A 17046-nucleotide genomic window follows, 5' to 3' on the forward strand; every position below is an offset into this window, starting at 1 on the left:
GACCCCAGCCTCCTGTTTGTGCTACTGGGCCAGGTGTCCTAGACGGAGGGAGGGAAGGATGGACAGACAGACAGCCAGGGCCTCTAACAGCTTTTGTCTTGAGCTAGACTTCAGTGTCCTTACAGTTGGTAAATGGTTTTCTATAGAATCAATAATATTTTTTCTTTCTTTAAATATATATTTGTTAAAGTTACACCTTTTTGTTTCTCTGGGGAAATCTGCCTCAGCTCATTCCCAATAAATTAATACTCTCGATAGCTTATATTCTGGGGGGTACAGTGGGGCAGGGGGCGTGATCCCAGCCCCAGTCCCTTGTGCTGCGCTGGAGCGGCTGGCAGAAGTCCCCAATGGGCAGTTCTGTGCTGGGCATAGGCCTGTGCTCTGCCACAGATCGGGGAGGGGGCCAAAGCGGCCGTCCGCCTCCCACTGCCTCCCAGGGCAGACCCGGCCTGGCCTCAGGGCAGGGGGCCAGGGGCTGCCCTTCCTCGCCCGCAGCAGGCAGAGCCCGGCGCGGGTGGGCGGGTGTGGCCCAGCAGTTATTGCACAGGGAGCAGCAGACGGGGACGGGCACCCGCCGGGCAGCAGCATTTACTTAGAGCCCTCGGGTCCCCTGGCCAGGCAGTCCTCCAGGCCGGCCGTCCGGCCTGGGCCCTGGGGGCAGGAGTTGTGCTTGTGCAGGGGATGGGCAGCACGGGCCCGCCCCTGCCCGCCTGGCCCCCGTCGGCCCTCCGCCCTGCCCGCTCGCGCTGCGCCCAGAGGTGCCCACCCTGAGGTAAAGGTCAGTGTGCGGGCCGGGGGCCCCGGGCGGCGCGGGCGGGCCCGACGTGAGCAGCCGCGTCACTCCAGCATGGCGTCCAGCTGGTCGGCCAGGTCGTCGAACATGCTGCCGATGTCGTCCAGTATGCTGCCGGTGCTCTTCTCCTCCGCGGACGAGGGGCTGGGGGCGGGCGCGGCGTGAGCTGGCGGCGCGGGCGCGCGACACCCTGCCCGGGCCCCGCCCCTGTCCCTCACGACCCGCCCCGCCTCCACCGAGCCGCAAGATTCGACCCCCGGCTCCGCAGCCCCGCACGACCCGCCCCTGCCTCCGCTCCTCAGCCCTACTCGACCCCGCCCCCGCCGCCCCGGGCCCGGCCCCGCACGACGCGACCCCGCCCCCGCTGCCCCGGGCCCCGCCCCGCAGCCCCTCCCCGCCCCGCCCCTCCCTCGACTCGAGCTGGAGCGCCGCAGCCTCGGAGCGCGCGCGGACCCCGCCCCGCACCTACCGCGCGCCCTGCGCGTCCTCCTGCCGGATCTTCTCCTCTACGGCTTGCAGCGCGGCCGCCAGGCACGCGCTCGTCTCCTCCAGCTTCTGCCGGGCGCTGTCTCCCGGCGAGGCGCCGTCGGGCGCGGCGGGGGGCCCGGCGGTGGCGGTGGTGGTGGTGGTGGCGGCGGCGGCGGCGGCGGCGGCGCGCGGTGGCTTGGCGGGCACGTGCAGCGCGGACGCGCCGGGGGACGGGGGCTTGGCGGGGCTGGCGCTCAGCGAGGGCGGCGTGCTGGCCGGCTTAGCGAGGGCGGCGGGTGGCTGGCGAGCCGGCGAGGGCGCGGGCGACGGGCTGGCACTGCCCGACTGCAGCCCCGCCGCGGCCTTGGCCGGCTTGGGCGCCGTGGGCGGCGGCGGCGGCTTGGGAGACACGGGCGGCGGCGTGCCGTGGGCGCGCTTCACCTCTGCGGGGAGGAGGAGATTCGCACAGGGGGCGGGAGAGCCCTGCCGCAGCGCTCCGCCTCGCCCTCGAGAACCGCGCTGCGGACCCCGCCGCCCCTCGGAGCCCCGGCTCCCTGCAGCCGCCAGGGGGCGCGCTTCCCTATGCGTATCTGCTCGGGTCACCGGCTTCCAGACCCTTCTGTGTCCGCACACTACCCCCTCCATCCCCCTTCAGGTGTGGCCTGCTGCAGACACTGGCCCTTGGGTTGCTTGAATACCACGGGGCCTTCTCATGTCTGATCCTTCTGCTTGGAAGCCTGCCCCCTCTCTCTAGTGCTGGGGTGACTTTCAAGCTTGGTCACTCTCAAGCCTCCCAGAGTCCTCCGTGACCCAGCATCGTGCACCTGTCTTCCCTCCAACAGGTGCTGTTATCCATGGGTTTCTGTGCCTCATCCACTGAGCAAGGTGACGAACATCCACCCTCCTCCCAATTTGGGGTCGGCAGTGTTGTCCAATGGGTGGGTGGATGACAGGGTCTGAGGTCTGAGCACAAGGGTCTTCACCTTGTGCTTCCCACCCCATTCCACCTGGCCTTCCTCAAGTTCAAGAGGAAAACCCCTCAGACCATGGAGTGGGGAGGTGGGGGGGGGGGGCTTCCCCAGCTGGCTCCCTTCACCTACCTGGGCTGCCAGGACCTGGCAGCGGCACCTTCTTGGAGGCAGGTGTGGGTGAGCCCTGGATCTTGGGAACAGGCTGAGCCAGCATGGGCTTGGGAGAGACAGGCGGCTTGGCTGGCTTCCGGGAATCCGTGTCAGGTGGGGGCAGCGGGGGAAGGTGCATCAGGTCGGAGGGCGGGGGTTCTGCAGGTGGGGGCGGCGGGGGCAGCTCCGGGGGCCCAGTCTGCTCAGAGGTCGGCCTGCGGCGCACGGTGCCCGTGCCATTCTGGTACACAGACAGTGGCGGCGGCGGCTCAGGACCTGCTTCCCGCTCCTTGGCCTTGGGCCGGCGCTTGACCGTGTCAGACTCCGTCAGGATGAACTTGACGCTCTCCTGCTGGCTCTGCTTGGCTCGGATGCGCCTCTTGAGCGTGGCACTGGCCTCCACTCTGGCCAGGGGCGGGCCCTCCCCACTCGCCTCTCCCTTGGCTGGACCTCGAGACCGCTGCCGGGCGCTCCCATCCTCCACAAAGTGGCCGTGGTCTGCAGGCCCCCCTGACTCCCCAGGCGCCCTGCGGGCGGTGGCCAGGAGTCCCGTGACAGGCCCGCTGAGGGTGCGGCGCCTGTTCACCACCTCGCCGTCAGGCCCAATGGCTTCCTTGTGCTTCACCGAGGCCAGCACCGTGGCCACCCGGCCTGGCTCCGGGCTGGCGGGGCGGGGCGTGGGGTGGCCCTCGGGGGGCCTGCGGGCTGCTCGGCCCCCACCCCCAATGGATGACAGCTCTAGCATGGCTGCGATGCTCTTCACGCTGCCAGCGCTGCCTGTGTCCACGCTGCCAGCCAGGTCGCTGGCCCGCCGGCGCTGTGCCCGGACGCCCAGCCGGCCATCCTCGGTCCCAGCCCCTTCCGTCTCAGCATCTGGCGCCGACTCATCTGCCAGGTTGGCGCTGGCCATGGCTGAGCTGGAGCGCTTGGGCGGGGGCGGGGGCGGCCCCTTCTTTCGGGGCCGCACCGCGAAGGACTGGCTGCGGTTGACGTTCTTGTCGGTTCCGGCGGGCGCTCGCACCGAGTGGCTACGGCCCACGCGCCGCTGGACGGTGGCATAGGGCCCTGCGGCGGCTGGCACCAGCAGCTCGTCCCGCTCTGGCTCGCTGTCGGATGCCGCATAGCGATTCAGGCTGTGGGCACGCTTCTTGGGCCGCCCTGGCTCCGCGTCAGCCTCCGGAGGCAGGCACAGTGTGGGCACGGGCGGGGGGGCGGCCGCGGGCACGGGCACGGGCCCGGGCCCGGGAGCGGCCGGCCCTGCGTCGCTCTCCACGGGCTGGGGCAGCACGTAGGCAAAGCCGCGGTGTGTGGGTGACTGAGGCAGCGAACGGGGTGACATGGGTCGTTCTGTTGGTGGCAGCAGCTGCGGGGTGGGCTTCACCTTGGCTGTGGCTGGGGCTGGGCCATGAGGCCCCCCCAGGGCTTGAGGGGAGCCCGGCTGGGCTTTCGTGGGCGTTTGGGGAGGTGTGAAGTGGCTGGCACCTGGCGGAAGGACCTGCCGCGGCTTGCCAGGCACCGGAGGCACGCTGGCCCGCTTGACGCTGTGGCCGTGGCGGCTGGGCCGGGTCTCCTTGGGTGGGGTGCCAGGGGCTGGCCCTTCGTCCAGCAGGTACTCCTGGCTTCGCGACATGGGGCTGCCGGGCCCAGGGGGCCCGTCCCCCAGCAGCTCCTGAGAGCTGCTCATGTGCCGCGCCTGTCCACCCAGGCTGGGCTCCTGCCGCACGGAGGCCCTCGGCGTCGGGGGCAGGTGGTTGGAGGGCTTCTCGGCAGTGGTGGCGGTGGTGGCGGCGGCGGCGGCGGCGGCGCCCCCCTCGGCCGGGCCAGTCATGGCAGCCTGCAGCTCACCACTGAGCTCGCTGTCCTGGAAGGTGGTCATCTTGGGAGACTGGCAGTCAGCCGGGGCAGGCTCGGGCGGGGGAGGTGACTCAATGGCCATCACCTCGAGCGACTGCGGGGCCTTCCGGCGCAGGGGTCCCCCCTCGAACTTGGCGTACTCTGCCTTCTGCAGCTCCGCCAGTTTCCTCACTGCCAGCATCAGCTTCTTCTGGTGGCCTGGGTAGGGCATGGGCAGGTCAGGCCGGGGAGGGCGGCAGGGACCAGAAGGCGGAGGAGCCCGGGGCCGGGGGCCTCACCCAGCTTGGTGATGCCGATCTCCTGTAGGTCTTCCCAGGTGATGTCGGTGATGAAGTCGATGTTCTCATAGCCGTTGTCCACCAGCACTTTGTAGTACTGGGCCAGGCCGATCATGGACAGCCACACAGCCAGGTTCGCCTGTGGAGCAGGGGACACGGAGGGCAGCCCGAGCTAGCTGTCCACACCCTGCTCGCTACTCCGAGCTTTCGGGGGTGGGGGCACCGGGCCAGCCTGGCACAGACAGACAGAAGGACGGATAGACAGGCCAGAGGTGTCAGCTTCAGAGACAGCGCGACCTCAGTAGGAGCCCAAGGCCAGCAGCACACACGCATGTGCGAGCACACGCACACACACACAGGGGTGACCCTATCCTCGGGACACCGTTTGGGGTGGGGGGCAAGAACGAGCTTCCTCACCTGCCAAGGCAGCCGTGGGGACGGCACCCCGGGGGACACGCCTTGCACGTCATAGACACGGACACACGGCACCACCGACCGGACACGTGTACGCACACGGTGCATCCCAGCCATACGCGGGCACCGACACTCTCCACGTCACGCGCACTCCCTCTCGCCACTTCCACACCCTCACTGGGCACACGTCACGCACGCGTGGAACTACCCGTGATGCTCTTTACCCAGAAGCACGTGGTGGCTCCCTGAACCACGGCCACCTGTGCACACTCCCAGCTGGATGTACTCGCCCACCAACACGCGGCACACTTGGTCACCCCTGGGTGCACAGAGCAAAGCAGCCCCGCGGGACGGGGACCTGTTCGTTGGGAGCACCCCCGAGCCGCCGACGGAGCACGCTGAGCATGAACCCGCCAGTCGCCGACCCACAGCCCTGGGGGCTCCGGGTGCCCACGGGATCTCTCCTCAAGCCCAGCCCGAGGCTCAGAGAGGCTGCGTAGATTCCACAGGCCTGGGGCCCGCCTTGCGCAGGCCCAGAACCTGTCACGCCACGGGTTGACGGTTAGCCACGGCACGAACCGTGGTCCGTGTGGGCGTCTGCCATCCACACAGCCAGCGCGTGCGGTGCGATGTGTGGGTGTGTGCACGCAGTCGTCAGCGGGCGCCTTGGCTATATTTGGTGCACGCGTGCTGTCTGTACACACGAAGCAGGCGGACACCCTCCCCGCGCACGTGTCCGGGTGCACACGCATCCGTCAGCACGGGGGCCTCTAGCGTCTGGGTGGGTATGCGGTGGGCAGTGCTGCGGGGTGCCAGGCGGGTGCCCGGGTGGCTGCCCAGGTGTGGAGGGATCTTTGCGGGAGCGCGTACTGGAGAGGGGCACCCTCCCGGCTTCAGGCTCCCCTTGCCCTGACGAACCCCAGAGGCTGTCACCCCTGCCCCCAGAAGGCTGGCTCCAGCACCCATGACAGATAAACAGAGGCCATCCTCTTTTCTCTCTCTGGAGCCCCAGAGGGCGGGTGAGGGCTGTAGCCAGGGAGGCAGTCTGTCTGTCTGTCTGACCATCCTGGGCACAGCCGCTGGGGTGCAGGGAGCCTTACGGGTTTGTGCTCAGGCAGCCAGTCGGGAATGCTCAAGCCGCTGATCTCTGCGGTGATCTTCTTCCGGTGGCCTGGCTTGGTGACCCCGATGGCCGTGAGGTCCTAGGTAGAGGAGAGGCCCGTTAGCAGCAGGCTGGGGGCGGGGGGGGGCCATGTCGGTCGTGACCGGCAGCCAGCCTTTGGGCAGCCCACCTCCGGGGTCATGCGGCTGATGGTGGGCAGGTCGTAGCCAGCGCTGATGAAATTGGGGGCATAGAGTTGCAGCTGGAACGTGGCGAGCCACTGGCCGACGGCCTCGGCGCTCTGGAAGACACAAGGCACCCGCTGCAGGCTCGCTCGCCTGCCCGCCCACCGGGCGTGCGTGCACCCCGGCCGCTGCGCTGTCTCCTTCTCTGCTCAGCCGAAGGCCTCGGCCGCTCGGTCTGCCGTCCGCCGGTCCCCCTGTGGCCGGGCCTGGGGCGGCCTGGCACCGGTGCCGCTCCTCACTGTGTGCTCCCCGACGCCGCCGTCGCGAGCTCCGTCAGCGTCCTGGCCTCCTCCCGTGGTCTCCACCAGAAGAGTCCAGCTGCTGTCCGTGTCATGGGCTTCCCTGACCATCCCCCCGTTCCTGCACCAGGGACACCCTGTGGTGCAGCCCCGTGTAAGGGGCTCGGGACCGGGGCCTCGGGTGGGGCGCCTCAGCACAGCCCCCACACTCCCTGGCGGGTGGGCTCCGTCCAGGGGCGTGGGGGAGGAAACAGCCAGCCGCTCACACCTTCTCAGCACATGGGGCCCTGCTCACCCCCCCGCCACACACACACACACACACACACACACACACACACACACACACCCCTGGTCTCGCCTCACACCTGCAGCCTTCTACACGCACACACACAAGCACACGTGCCCGGTTCACCATCGCCACCCACACGCAGGCACGTCCCCTGCTCACCTCACACCCACCTCTCACTGCCAGGACGCGCTAGCTGACACACATGACCCACACGATAGATGACAACTACACACACAGACTGACAGACGGACAGAAGTACGGGCCTGGCCTGTCAAGGGCCCCCCGCCACGCCGTGGCCAGACCACGCAGGCTGCCCGGGAGCCCCTCCCTGCTGCCAGCCCCGGCCCTGTACCTTGCCCTCCGAGGCTGGCTCCAGCTTCCTGGGTGGCTGCTCCCCATACACCTGCCCTGCGTGGGCCGCTGGGAGCTGGGACCGGGCTGCACCTGGAGACGAGAGGGCGTGGTGGGGCCGGGGCCGCCCGGGGGGCCACCTCCTCGCCAGGCCGGCAGTGCCGCGTCCTTGCTCTTACCCGTGGAGCCCTCTGGAGGCTTGGCGGGGCCGTCCCCAGGGCTGGACTCAGAGACCGACTTCTGCGACAGGACCGTCGCCAGGAGCTGCAACCCAGACGGGATGGCTGGCCAGCGCCGCTCTGCACCCAGGCGGCCCCGGCCCTGCCCCCAGACCACCTACCTTGACCCCTTCGGAGCCCGCATGCAGGGTGTGGCCCCCACTGCTTCGTCCACCAGCCACGCTGCCCAGGCTGCCGCTGCGGTCCCCACCTGCCAACACGAGGGAGCACCCTCCGTGGGTGCCGGCCCGGCTGCTGCCTGGGGAGCTCCGCTGCCCTGCTCACCGGGGGGCCCCCCCACGTACCTGCAAAAGGCTTCCTCAGCACCCAGATCTCCTCGGGGGGCGCAGAGGGCCCCGGTGAGCTGCCTGCCTGGGATGGGCTTGGTTCAGTACCTGCCCGAGAACCTGTGGACCAGGAACAGCCTCCTGGAATCTCAGACCAGCCGGGTCCGGGGGCCTGACGTGGAGAGGGGGGTGTCCCTGGCCTGTCTGGCCCTAGCTGTCTCCAAGGAGCTGAGAGAACCTCAGAAGACCCCCTCCCCACCCTATACATTTGAGAGCAGGAGAACGGGGCAAGAGGGCCCAGGCCAGGCAGTCCTGCCAGTGGCCCTGTGGTCCTGGGTGGGGAGAGCAGAGGGTGTACCTCCTCTCTGCCAGGGGAGCAGGGAGGGGGAAGAGGGCCCCAAAAGCCTAGATGATACTGGGCAGGCTGGCCACGCCTCCTAACTGCTCCCCCCCACACACACACCGTACCCTCACCCCACCTGTCAATGTCCTCATCCTCTCTAGGAGGTAACCCTCTCGGTGGTCCCCGTCTGAAAACAATCCACACCCTGTGGATTCGCCCCCCAACCCTCTCACTCACTCTGCACCAGCCATGCTATGCTGGCCTCCTTTGGGACCCTTATGCTCTCCTCTGCCTCAGTGCCTTTGCATATGTGAGCCCTGCTGTCAGGATGCTGTGCCTGGGGCCAGCCCCTCCCATTTCTCAGGGGCTTCTCTGAGCACCCTAAGAAGCAGGTCTCCGTCCACGTTCCCTATGGCATTAGTCGTCACGTCTGTTCGTGTATTTACGCCACTGGCCCCTGCTCCCCTCCCTTCCCAGAGGTGAGCTCCTCGAGAGCAAGAATGACGTCCATCATTCTTGGACGTCTGGGTCACCGTCTATTCCTAGTGGCTGGTGCACAATGTCTATTAAATAAATGAAGGAAAAGGTGTGGTGGTGCTGATGAGAGCCGGCACGACGACCCCACTCTGGATCCCACACCTAGGAGTGGCCCTGCCACCCAACACACGTGCACCGGCTTCCTTCGGGGCCCCAAGCCCAGGCCTGGGTGGGACTTGCCTGCTCGCTTCACGATGGCCTCGCCCAGGGACGACGGGAAGTAGCCCACCCGGTCGTTGCCCGTCCGGTTGTCATGGATACAGCCCTTCCACCGGCCATCCGGATGCTGCTCTAGGACCTGCCAGATGAGGTGGGGGGGGGGCGTGCTCAGGGGGGACACCCCACAGGCCCAGTGGGCGGGTGGCCCCCAGACCACCCAACTGCTGCACAAGGTGTTATGGGCGCCACGTCTGGGGTCCCGCCCACCCTTGCCCGCGCAGCCCCGGGCCACCCTTACTGTGATGATGTCCCCAGCTTTCACGTTGAGGCTGGTCAGGTCGTAATTGTTGCAGTAATCCTTGGTCGCCCGGACCTGCAGGGCCGCCGAGGCCTCTGGGGACACAGGAGACAGCCCCCCCCCCCACGGTCCTTCGAGCTGGCCTGACCCAGCCCTGCCCTCCCCATTATCCCCCCCCCCCCCCCCCCCCAACCCCGCCCTGGTCCCACCTCGAAGCAGTTGTTTGATCTCCTTGCTGGCTTGGGATGTGGTGAACTGGTGCACGATGTCCAGGGCCGTCTGGCTGTAGGTGTTCCTCACGTGGGCATTAATCCCATTCTGTATGTGCCAGAGGGTGAGGCCCGTCAGGAGCCCCCGTGCCCCCACCTGCCCCAGCTCCCCCGGCCCCCTGACTCACATCCAGCAGCAGCCGGACCACTTCTGTCTTCCCGCAGAGTGCGGCCTCATGCAGGGCCGTGCCAGACTTGGTCTGGCGGTTTATGTCGATGCCGGCTTGGAGGAGGAGTCTAGAAGGAGGGTGGGCGGGTGGGAGCCGGCAGCGCCTCCTGGCAGGAGCTCCGTCCCATCCCCCCACGGGGCCCCAGGTCCCAGGCCCTGAGGGTGAGCCAGCCCTGCCCTGCCTCCCGGGCAACAGGGGGTCTGACAGTGACCAAGCACTGGTGCAAGTGCTGGCCTCGTGCTAACCCGTACGGCGGCGTCTCGGAGAAGTCAAGTGTCTCCACGAGGTCGCCCAGCAAGTGTCAGGGCCACAACCTGGGCTTGGGGCTGAAGAAGCCACCCCCCAGACCCCTCCAGTGCATCCTTTACGTGGGCGGCCGGAGGCATCCTTTGCACGCGGAGGCCTGATGGCCCTGGCTGCTCCTGTCACTAAACCGGGGACAGGAAGCCCACGGCCGGGTCTCCCTCCCCCCAGCCGCACTCGGCCATACCTGATGATGTCGATGTGGCCGTTCTTGGCTGCCAGGTGCAGGGGGCTGGTGCCGTTGGGGTCGGTCGTATCCCCCGGCCGGGGCTCCAGCAAGGCCGCGCACATGTTGCTATTTAGAAGCAGCTGGACCACCTTGAGGAGGGGTCAGAGAAGGGGGGCCCGCACATGGGGCGGGAGGCTGCAGGCGTGTCTCCCCTCCCCCACCCCGGGAGGGAAGACAGAGCAGATGGAGTCCCACCCGGCTCTCTGGGGACACTTACCCCGACGCGGCCGAACTCACAAGCCAGGTCCAGGGGCGTCTTCCCCGAGTTGTCCACCATGCATGGATTGGACTGGTGCTGTAGCAGCATTTCGGACTGTGGGGCCGCAGGGCGCAGTCAGACTCGAGGGCGGCCGCTGGGCTGGCACCGCCCGTGCCGGGGCCCTCCCCACCCCCACCCTGAGGCGTCCCTTACCACATCATAGTGACCGTGCTGGGCTGCCAGGTGCAGAGGGATGTGGCCCTCGTCAGACGGGACGTTCACCGCCGAGCCCGCCTTCAGCACCAGCTTCATGGGCTCCTTCCGGCCCTGCCAGGCCGCATAGTGCAGCGGCCGCATGCCTAGGAGTGGGCAGGGGGCCCGTTGGGAGCTAGCCCTTGACCCTGGACCCAACCCAGGCCTGCAGGATACTGATCCCATGGAATCCCGCTTCCACCCAGATGGAGACTCCGGACTGACACCTCAATCACGGGACCGTTCAGGTCTCTAGAGACACCACCCCTGACCTTGACCCCCTGATCTGGCTCCGAGGGCCCTATCAGGCCTTGCCTTTGTTGTCCTTGATGTCCACAGCAGCCTGGGCCTCCAGCAGCAGGGTGATCAATTCTGTGTTGCCGTTCAGGGCCGCGTGGTGCAGGGCCGAGAAGCTGCAGCAGGCGACAGGCATGAAAAGGCAAGGACCCGGGCACCCCAGCCTTCCGCAGGAGCCCCCCCGGACCCCCTTGCCAGCCAGGCATCTCCCTGGCTGAGAACTCACCCATCTGGGTCCTGGAAGTTGACATTGATCTTCTTGGTGGAGCCCAGGAGCTCTAGGGATGGGAAAGTGACAGTGAGGGGGGCTCTGCCCAGCCCCTCCAGGCAGCCTAAGAGCAGGCAGAGGGTGCCGGCTAGCTCTCTGGCAGGCTCAGAGCCAAAGCTATCTTTAGTCTTTAGCCAGAAAACATTTCATCTCTGTCCCCTGCACTCAGCTCCAGGTACCAGCTTTTGGACTGAACTAAGGTGTTGGCAAGTTCACAGAGCCAAAGGCTCCAAGCCTGTCCCCACCGGGGGAAGGAAGCCAGAGCTGTGCACCCACACAGGCACACACATGTGCACATGTACCCCCTCCCTTGGGACGCTGGCTAAGCACCTGCCGATGGCGGGAGGGAGAGAGCCGGCACAATCTGTTTCTCCAAAGGACCCAGATGGGGCCGGGGGTGGCCTGGGAAGGCTGGAACACCCGGAAATGGGGGTATCTCTGGGGGAAGATCTGCATTTTCAGGGTGCAGCCTCCCCCCATTCCCAGCCCTGGGCCTGCCCGTGTGGTTGAGTCCCACCTGGCAAGGCAGGAAGGGGAGGCAGGCTGGCGGCCTGGTGCCCCTGAGTGACGACACAAGCATGGCCACCACATCTACAAGGGCCCACTTGGGCACTGGGATCAGTCTGCCTGAAGCCCGAGGGGCCCAAGCCCTCCCTTTGGGTCCCTAGTCTCCTCCCGAACCGCCCCCCCACCCCCCACCCAGGTCCTGGCCTCCACCAGCTGACTGTCAGAGGAGGGGAGCCCACCGAAACCCTCCCTGTGGGCTCGGTTCCAGCCGGACTCAGGCCAAGCCCCTGCCTGTCTGGGCCATGGTTACATAACCCATTTGTGGGTCAGTCGCTCTGTGAGGGAGGGGCTGGCAGGACAGAAGCCCCTTTGTCCAGGCCCAGGACAGGGATGGAGGCAGGGGCCCCCAAGAGCAGGAACCCAAGGGAGTCGAGTCACAGAGGGGCTGCTCCAGGAGCTGCTTGGTGACCCACAGCAGCCCCCACTGCCCCAGCCTTGGCTCTCAGCCGCGGGATGCATGGTGTGAGGCCTCGAGGGCCCACAGAGCCTACGAAGTCAGTAGGGCTCAAATTCAGAGTCTCACTGGGCCCTTACTAGCCCTATAGCCCTGGCCTTGAGCTCAAAGGGGGCTAATGGGGCCAGCCTCATAGGCTTAAGTGTGCGTCCACCCTTAAAGCATGAAGGGTCTGGCAGAGAGTCGCCTCCATAAGTGGCAATTACTAGTTTTAGCTCTGTGGGAATCCCACCCCCAACCTCTCCAGCGAGGGGTTTCTCCTGCACAGAGTAGAGCAGAGCAGAGGCTCCTGGGAAAGAGGCGTCTCCGCTGCCCCACTCCCGCCCTGCTCACACACTTTGGGGCACTGATGTCCATCTAAGGTGGCAGCAAAGCCACCCTCCCCTCGGTGGTCCAGGCCAAAAGCTTGGAGTCAGCCCTGAGCGCCCGATAAGTGTCTCCATCAGCAAGTCCTGTTTGGCTCCACCTTCAAGACGACCTCCGAATACACTCGGGGTCCTATTATTCTCCCCACGGTCACTGTCACCACCCTGGCCAGGCCAGCATCTCTCAAAGGATCGCTGCCATCACCTCTCCACTGGCATCCCCACTTGTACCCTGCCCCTCAGTCTGTCCTCTGTACCACTGAGGTCAGGGGGACCCTGTTAGAACATGTCACATCCCATCGCTCCTCTCCTGAAACCCTCCAACGGCTCCTGTGTCACTGGGGGCGAAGACCAATGCTGGTCAATGGCTCACAGGACATGGCCCTCCTGCTTCGCTTTGACTTTCTCATCAGCCCTCTTCCAGCCACACAAGCCTCAGTGATGGCGCTACAGCACACTGGCGGCCCCTGCCACAGGGCCTTTGCACACACTGTGTATATGGTGGAGGGGGGCTGCTTTCCCCCCATTTATCCCCATGACTCTCTCCCTTATGTCATTCAGGACTTTATCCAAATGTCACCTGCTTGGAGAAGCCCCACCGGGCTCCCCATCTAGAATGGCAACCCCCTTCCTGTCCCTATCTGTTGTGTTTCTCTCTCTGGCCCCTATCAATACCGCGTAATGATTGTTGTCTGTCTCCATCACTAAACAACACCATCCAGAAGGATGCGGTTTTTATCTATTGTGCTCAATGCCATATCCTGGGTGGCAGAAACAGTGCGGGGCCCATATGAGATGCTACGTAAATTGGTGCCGGAACAGATACCCTGGATCCCCAACATTGCTGTCCCGTAGCACCTGCCCCCTGGGGGCCATGCTCAGGATGTTCTCTTCTAGAACACTCTGCCCAGCTCTGATGTTTGCTCCCCCTTCTCGTTAATTCCAAGGTAGCCAGGTCTCCCCACCCCTCTCACCTGGCCACACCTGCAGGCATTGAAATTTTAGAGGGGCTGGAGGTCAAGGCCCCAGAAGTAGCATAGACACCAGTGGGGAAGGGCAGTCCCCATCAGGAAGACCACTCCTTACACGAGGGGGGAATCCCGCTGAGGTCCCGTCACCCCCTCCTCGCTGCAGGTCTCCTCAGAGGGGAAAGTAGCTGGAATTGGTGGAGGGGAGCCCGAGATCTTGGAGCACCCCCGATTCCTGTGGTGGGCCCCGGGCTCACAGGGAAGTCACACAACCGAAGCCTGCCTGGGGTTGGGGAGGCGCAGTTCACAGAGACAGGCGCTCTGTGTGACGCTGGAGCAGGCACGGCTGGAGGGGGCTGAGAGGCAGGGGAGAAGGGGGCAGGTGGGGACCCAGAGGTCCCCCTTCTCTGGTCCACAAGGGCCCAAGTCCTGCAGCCTCCACGTGGCCGATTACATAAACTTCGTCCCCAACCTGCCCCATGTCTTGGGCTCTCCCAGCTCTTGTCACCCAGTCCTCTCACCACTTTCCTGGGACCGTCCCTGCCCTTGAGGTGGGCCCCAGACTCCAAACTGCAGAGGCCCAGGCAGGGGGTGGGGGTGGGGTCTCAGCCCCTCTCGCACGCTGCCCTTGTGGCCTCCCTCCACCCCTGCCCAGATGCTCCTCCAACCACAGAAGCCACTTGTCTGCCAGCCCCACAGAGCCACATCTGTCCCCTCTAGGGATGCAGTCCTGGCCTCTGACGCCAGCACAGGGCAAGGCGCTCTCTCACCTCCCCAGGTCAGGCAGAGCCAGGTGGTCTCCCCCCTGCCCCCACCCCAGGCAGAGAGCTCTGGCCGGATACCGCAAGGAAAGTATTAGTGGGCCAAGGTGAGACGAAACAGGCATGTTGGTCTGTAGCGTGCGGTGAATTCAGGGAAGGGGAGGTGGGGCCAGAAGAAAGGGCACAAGGCCAGCCCCACTCTGGCATTCTCCCTCCAGATCACCGTCTCCTTCCCCTCAAGGACAGCCGCTGAGGGTCCCGGTGCCTGAGCGTGTGAGAGGAGGCTTGCTTGGAGGCAGACCCTGGGGCAACACTCAGGGCTTGGGGTGGAGGGAAGGTACCAGAAGTGGGTGGAGGTCACAGAAACAACTATCCAAGGAAGACCTCTGGAGTCCGGGGGTCCAAGAGAGCACCGCTGTATGCCCCCCACCCCATGGCCCAAACTCCAGCCTGTACTTTGCTGAATCAAAATACATCTTACTCCAAAGCAGGCCAGCGTTGCCATGACAACCGAGCTAATTCATGGAGGGATTTCTCTGTCTGATTTATTACGCCCGCCCCTGTGAGTCAGAGAGCCCAGATACAGGGCCCAGGGCAGGTGTCTCTCCCAGGAAGCAGACCGTGCAGGGACAAATGCAAAGATCCAGGTACAAGTCCCCACACCTTCCCTGGATGGCCCAATCTGATGCCCCCGCTTCCCCTGAAGCCCGTCTGGGGCTGCCTAAGGAGACAGTCACAGCACTTCCCGAGCACGTATGAAGTACCTGTTCTTCGTGCGTGCTCTCCTGTGAGGCAGGGACCAAAACCGCCCCCATCCTACAGATGAGGAGACTGAGGACTGGAGAGCCGGAGTCCTCGGCTCCCAAGGTCGCGTGACCACTAGGTGGAAACCTTTACCTTGCCTTCCCTCCCTTTCAATCCCTCCACCTGCTTTCAAGGCTCTGCTAAGGCTGCCTCGGCCTAGAAGCCCTCCCCTTCTGAGCCCTGAGGCCGTGAAGCTGACCCCAACTAGCAGACCATCTCTGGGCCTGGAGAGCACAAGACAGAGCCAGCCTGTATATATGTGCCCTGGGTTACCTACAGTCCCTGGGGGGGGGGGGGCGGGCGGGGGGGGGGGGAGGCACCCAGACAGCACGTGCCACCCTGCAGAGTCCTGCCCGCGCCCGCACAGGTGCCCTGACACACTGACATGGCCATACGTGCGCAGCCGCACACCCAGCTGGTCCACACACCCATCCATCCATCTCCGGTGGCCCCCGGGGAGGCTCTGGGCTGAGCTGGGATGAGTGCTGGGATCAGGACTCCAAGCTCCCAACCTTTCCCAGGGGCCCTCACAGCGCAAGCTCAGGATGGCCACTGGGAGCCCCCTCCCCCCACTGCCCAGCCCCTTTCCCAGCAGGGAAGCCAGAGAGGACCAGGGTCTGCGGCAGGGTCTGCACCTGCCTGGAGCACAGGCTTGCCCTGGGCTGGGCGACCTTGGGCCTCTGCTCCCGCATGAGTAAATGGCCCCCAGCCGGCCATGCCTGGGCAGCCACACCCCCAACATGGTCCTGCCCCCCATTCCCTGCAAAGCGTGTTATTAAACATGGGGCGGGGAGGGGGTCTGACAGGGACTGTCAGTCCTGTGGTGGCCCCTCACCGCCAGGGCCCCCTCCCTCCCTCCACGGTGGGGAAGCGGGGCGGGGGGGGGGGTGGCATCTGCCTCGCCCTTTGACGGCCCAGCAAAGCCCTCCAGCTGTCAGCCCGTAGCCCGGGAAGGGAGGGGGACGCCTGCGGCCAGGTGCCGGCTGGTTGGGGGGGGGGGCTGGGGGACGGGCCGGAGGCGGGGGTGCGGACCGAGGGTCTGGGCGCCGCTGGCCCCGCCCCGCCCCCGGGGACCCGACAGCATCCCCAGCGCCGGGAGGGGTGGGGGGCCGGCGCCCGAGGTGGCCCCCGCCCGCCCGCGCCCCCCGCACTCACTGGCCTTCCCGGGCCGCGGCCTCTGCAGCAGCCTCTGCGCGGTCCCCACGTCCTCCGCCTTCACCGCCTGCACCAGCTCTTGCTCCTTCCCCATGGCGCGGCCGGGCCGCAGCGACGCGGCTGCGCTCCGTGCGCTCGGCGCGGCTCAGAGGCGGCGGCGGCGGCCCCGCGGCCCCGGCCGCATCCTCCTGCCTCCCCCGCCGCCTCCTCCGCCGCCCGCGCCCGGCGCGGTCCTCGGGCTCGGGCTCGGGCTCGGGCTCGGGCTCGGGCTCGGGCTCCCGGCGCCGAGGGGCGGGGAGCGCGTCACGGGCGGGGGGCGGCCCAGGGCGGGGGCGCGGCACCTGGCGCCGCCTCCCGGACGCCTGGGTCCCCCTCCTGCGGCCGCTGACCTCCGTCCGCCCGCGCCGGCCGCGCGCCCGGCTCCTTGGCTCCGCCCCTACATCGGGCCCCGTGCTCCCGAGACGCCCCCTCCCCACGTGCGGGCCGCGCCGGCCGCGCCGGCCTCTGCGGACAACCCGCGGCCCCAGGCGACCGCCAGGGGCTGGGGACGGCAGCCGCCGGGGGTGGGGGGGCGGTGCTGGACACCGAGCCCCGACACGGCGGCGGCGCGAGGCTGAGCCCGAGAGAGGCTTCCAGAGGCTGCGGGACCCACGGGGCGGGGGGAGGGACTCGGAGGCAGTGGGCGGGCGGGGACCCGGGCGCCGAGAGACCCGGGCACGGGCGGCACGGGCGGCACGGGAGCCGGCCTGCCAGAGGCTGTCAGACATTTCTGGCCCGTGGTTCCCGTGGGAGGTGTCGAGGGATTGTGAAGAGGAATCTCCCAATAATGAATTCGGTGTCAGGGAACCCGCACCCCCACCCCCAACTGCCGTTTCTTCCCCTGCAGCCTCCTGCTTTTTCCACAAACAATGCAGGGCAACAGCTCCCTGCCCCCCAGCCTCAGTCTGAACCCCAACCCCAGGGCGGCCCTCCAGCACCAAGTGCGGCGC

At 66.9% G+C, this 17046-nt stretch overlaps 1 protein-coding gene across 1 annotated transcript; it reads right to left on the minus strand.

Moving 5' to 3' along the window:
• Nucleotides 1-611: 611 nt before the first annotated feature.
• CASKIN1 (CASK interacting protein 1) lies at nucleotides 612-16151 on the minus strand. Its single transcript, XM_030301141.1, has 20 exons — nucleotides 16058-16151; nucleotides 10942-10993; nucleotides 10734-10831; nucleotides 10380-10525; nucleotides 10185-10280; nucleotides 9926-10056; nucleotides 9394-9502; nucleotides 9206-9314; nucleotides 8997-9091; nucleotides 8720-8837; nucleotides 7678-7779; nucleotides 7495-7583; nucleotides 7334-7418; nucleotides 7156-7247; nucleotides 6221-6331; nucleotides 6029-6130; nucleotides 4515-4653; nucleotides 2362-4434; nucleotides 1263-1704; nucleotides 612-937 (listed from the first exon to the last, which is right to left on the minus strand). Exons 1-20 carry the CDS (start codon nucleotides 16149-16151, stop codon nucleotides 838-840), a joined length of 4383 nt encoding a protein of 1460 aa, XP_030157001.1. The 3' UTR covers nucleotides 612-837.
• Between the last annotated feature and the right edge of the window lie 895 nt (nucleotides 16152-17046).

The sequence above is a fragment of the Lynx canadensis genome, chromosome E3 (assembly GCF_007474595.2).
Source record: "Lynx canadensis isolate LIC74 chromosome E3, mLynCan4.pri.v2, whole genome shotgun sequence".
Lineage (NCBI taxonomy): Eukaryota > Metazoa > Chordata > Mammalia > Carnivora > Felidae > Lynx > Lynx canadensis.

Coding starts and splice junctions, on each gene's coding strand:
- CASKIN1 (XM_030301141.1), bottom strand. CDS start 16,151: ATGGGGAAGGAGCAAGAGCTGGTGCAGGCGGTGAAGGCGGAGGACGTG. Junction 10,281..10,379: donor AGCACGGTCACTATGATGTG/GTAAGGGACGCC, acceptor GCGGCCCCACAG/TCCGAAATGCTGCTACAGCA. Junction 6,131..6,220: donor TCAGCCGCATGACCCCGGAG/GTGGGCTGCCCA, acceptor TCCTCTACCTAG/GACCTCACGGCCATCGGGGT.